We start from the raw sequence: 3,055 nt of genomic DNA, 5'->3' as shown, positions 1-3,055 counted from the left end.
TGCCACGTTGGGGTGACGGGGGCTGGGTGTCACTGTGGTGCCATGTTGGGGGTGACATGGGCTGGGTGTCACTGTGGTGCCATGTTGGGGGTGACAGGGGCCGAGTGTCACCGCAGCACCATGTCAGGGTGACAGGGGTGGGGTTGTCACCACGCTGCCACGTTGGGGTTGACAGGGGCCGGGTGCCACCATCTTGCCGTGTTGGGGTCACCGGGGGGCAGGTGTCACCTCGGTGCCATGTCAGGGTGACAGGGGGCCGGGTGCCACCACGGTGCCATGTTGGGGTCACCAGGGGGCAGGTGTCACCTCCGCGCCATCTTGGGGTGACATGGGCTGGGTGTCACCGCAGCACCATGTTGGGGTGACAGGGGGCTGGGTGTCACTATGGTGCCACGTTGGGGTGACAGGGGGTGGGGTGTCACCACGGTGCCATGTTGGGGTCACCAGGGGGTGGGTGTCACTGTGGTGCCACATTGGGGTGACAGGGGGCTGGGTGTCACTGTGGTGCCATGTTGGGGTGACAGGGGCCAGGTGCCACCACGGTGCCATGTTGGGGTCACCAGGGGGTGGGTGTCACCTTGGTGCCATGTTGGGGTGACAGGGGGTGGGGTGTCACCACGCTGCCATGTTGGGGGTGACAGGGGCCACGTGTCACCACGATGCCATGTTGGGATGACAGGGGCCTGGTGTCACCGTGGCGCCATGTTGGGGTGACAGGGGGTGGGGTGTCACCACGCTGCCATGTTGGGGGTGACAGGGGCCAGGTGCCACCACGGTGCCATGTTGGGGTGACAGGGGGCAGGTGTCACCACGGTGCCATGTTGGGGTCACCGGGGGGTGGGTGTCACTGTGGTGCCATGTTGGGGTGACAGGGGGCTGGGTGTCACTGTGGTGCCATGTTGGGGTGACAGGGGGCAGGTGTCACCACGGTGCCATGTTGGGGTCACCGGGGGCTGGGTGTCACTGTGGTGCCATGTTGGGGTCACCAGGGGGCAGGTGTCACCATGGCACCACGTTGGGGTGACAGAGGGTGGGGTGTCACCACGCTGCCATGTTGGGGGTGACAGGGGCCAGGTGTCACCACGGTGCCATGTTGGGGTCACCGGGGGGTGGGTGTCACTGTGGTGCCATGTTGGGGTGACAGGGGGCTGGGTGTCACTGTGGTGCCATGTTGGGGTGACAGGGGCCAGGTGCCACCACGGTGCCATGTTGGGGTCACCAGGGGGTGGGTGTCACCTCCGCGCCATCTTGGGGTGACATGGGCTGGGTGTCACCGCAGCACCATGTTGGGGTGACAGGGGGCTGGGTGTCACTATGGTGCCACGTTGGGGTGACAGGGGGTGGGGTGTCACCACGGTGCCATGTTGGGGTCACCAGGGGGTGGGTGTCACTGTGGTGCCATGTTGGGGTGACAGGGGGCAGGTGTCACCACGGTGCCATGTTGGGGTCACCGGGGGGCAGGTGTCACCTTGGTGCCATGTCAGGGTGACAGGGGGCCGGGTGCCACCACGGTGCCATGTTGGGGTCACCAGGGGGTGGGTGTCACCTCCGCGCCATCTTGGGGTGACATGGGCTGGGTGTCACCGCAGCACCATGTTGGGGTGACAGGGGGCTGGGTGTCACTATGGTGCCACGTTGGGGTGACAGGGGGTGGGGTGTCACCACGGTGCCATGTTGGGGTCACCGGGGGGTGGGTGTCACTGTGGTGCCATGTTGGGGTGACAGGGGGCTGGGTGTCACTGCAGCACCATGTCGGGGTGACAGGGGGCGGGTGTCACCACGCTGCCATGTTGGGGTCACCAGGGGGCAGGTGTCACCTTGGTGCCGTGTTGGGGTGACAGGGGACGGGGTGTCACCACGCTGCCATGTTGGGGGTGACAGGGGCCAGGTGCCACCACGGTGCCATGTTGGGGTCACCGGGGGGTGAGTGTCACTATGGTGCCACGTTGGTGTGACAGGGGGCTGGGTGTCACCGCAGCACCATGTTGGGGTGACAGGGGCCAGGTGCCACCACGGTGCCATGTTGGGGTCACCGGGGGGCAGGTGTCACCTTGGTGCCATGTCAGGGTGACAGGGGGCTGGGTGTCACCTCCGCGCCATCTTGGGGCGACATGGGCTGGGTGCCACTGCGGTGCCATGTCAGGGTGACAGGGGCCTGGTGTCACCGTGGCACCGTGTCGGGGTGACAGGGGGCGGGGTGTCACCACGCTGCCCTGTTGGGGTCACCGGGGGGCGGGTGTCACCACGGGGCCCTATCGGGGTGCCGGAGCCACGTGTCACCGCGGCGCCATGGCGGGGTGACAGGGGGCGGGGCCACCCCGCCGTGACGTGCCGGATGGAGGTGGCCGGCGGGGGGGGGGAACAGCCGACGTCACCGCCGCCGCCACGGCCGCGGCGCCCCGTCACCGTGGCAACGGCCCGCGGCGTCAGGGGTCGCGCCCCCCCCCGTCCCCCAGGGGAGTGGGCGTGGCCAGACGAGACCCCGCCCCCTGAGGGCGGGCGGGCGGCAGGCAGGCGGGGGCGGGCGAGGCCGCGCGCGCGCGCGCATGCGCACCCCCTCCCTTCCTTCTCAACCCTCCCTCCCGCCCCTGTGTGCCGTCAGCCGTGACGCGGCGGGCAACGATTGGCTCCCGCCGCGGAGGGAGGCGCGCGGCGATTGGCCCGCGCCGGCGCAGGGGGCGTGGCCGGAAGGTTCTGGAGGGCGGCGGGACGCTCTGGAAGGTTCCGCCGCGGCCGTATTTAAGCGGCGGCGGCGGCGGCGGCGGGGCCGCTCGGCCCGCGCCCGGTGCTCGCTCGTTCCCGCCGCCATGGGGAAGGACTATTACCGCACGTTGGGCCTGGCCCGCGGCGCCTCCGACGAGGACATCAAGCGGGCGTACCGCAAGCAGGCGCTGCGCTACCACCCCGACAAGAACAAGGAGCCCGGCGCCGAGGAGCGCTTCAAGGAGGTGGCCGAGGCCTACGACGTCCTCAGCGACCCCAAGAAGCGCGAGATCTTCGACAAGTACGGCGAGGAAGGTGAGCGCCGGTACCGGGAGGGCCTGGAGGGGGCGGG

General features: G+C 69.3%; 1 protein-coding gene across 1 annotated transcript in view; it reads left to right on the top strand.

Annotated features, from left to right (window-relative positions):
- The first annotated feature begins 2,723 nt into the window (after nt 1-2,723).
- Nucleotides 2,724-3,055, top strand: part of DNAJB1 (DnaJ heat shock protein family (Hsp40) member B1) — a 5,596-nt gene continuing 5,264 nt past the window's right edge. Inside the window, exon 1 of the mRNA XM_026064033.1 lies at nt 2,724-3,018. Within this exon, the coding sequence (XP_025919818.1) occupies nt 2,808-3,018 (211 nt within the window). The 5' untranslated portion in view covers nt 2,724-2,807. The remainder of the gene's footprint in view (nt 3,019-3,055) is intronic.

This window comes from Apteryx rowi, unplaced genomic scaffold (assembly GCF_003343035.1).
Source record: "Apteryx rowi isolate R43461 unplaced genomic scaffold, aptRow1 scaffold_2069, whole genome shotgun sequence".
Lineage (NCBI taxonomy): Eukaryota > Metazoa > Chordata > Aves > Apterygiformes > Apterygidae > Apteryx > Apteryx rowi.
The sequence above is the reverse complement of the archived record's forward strand: the minus strand, read 5'-3'. Positions and strand labels throughout refer to the sequence as shown.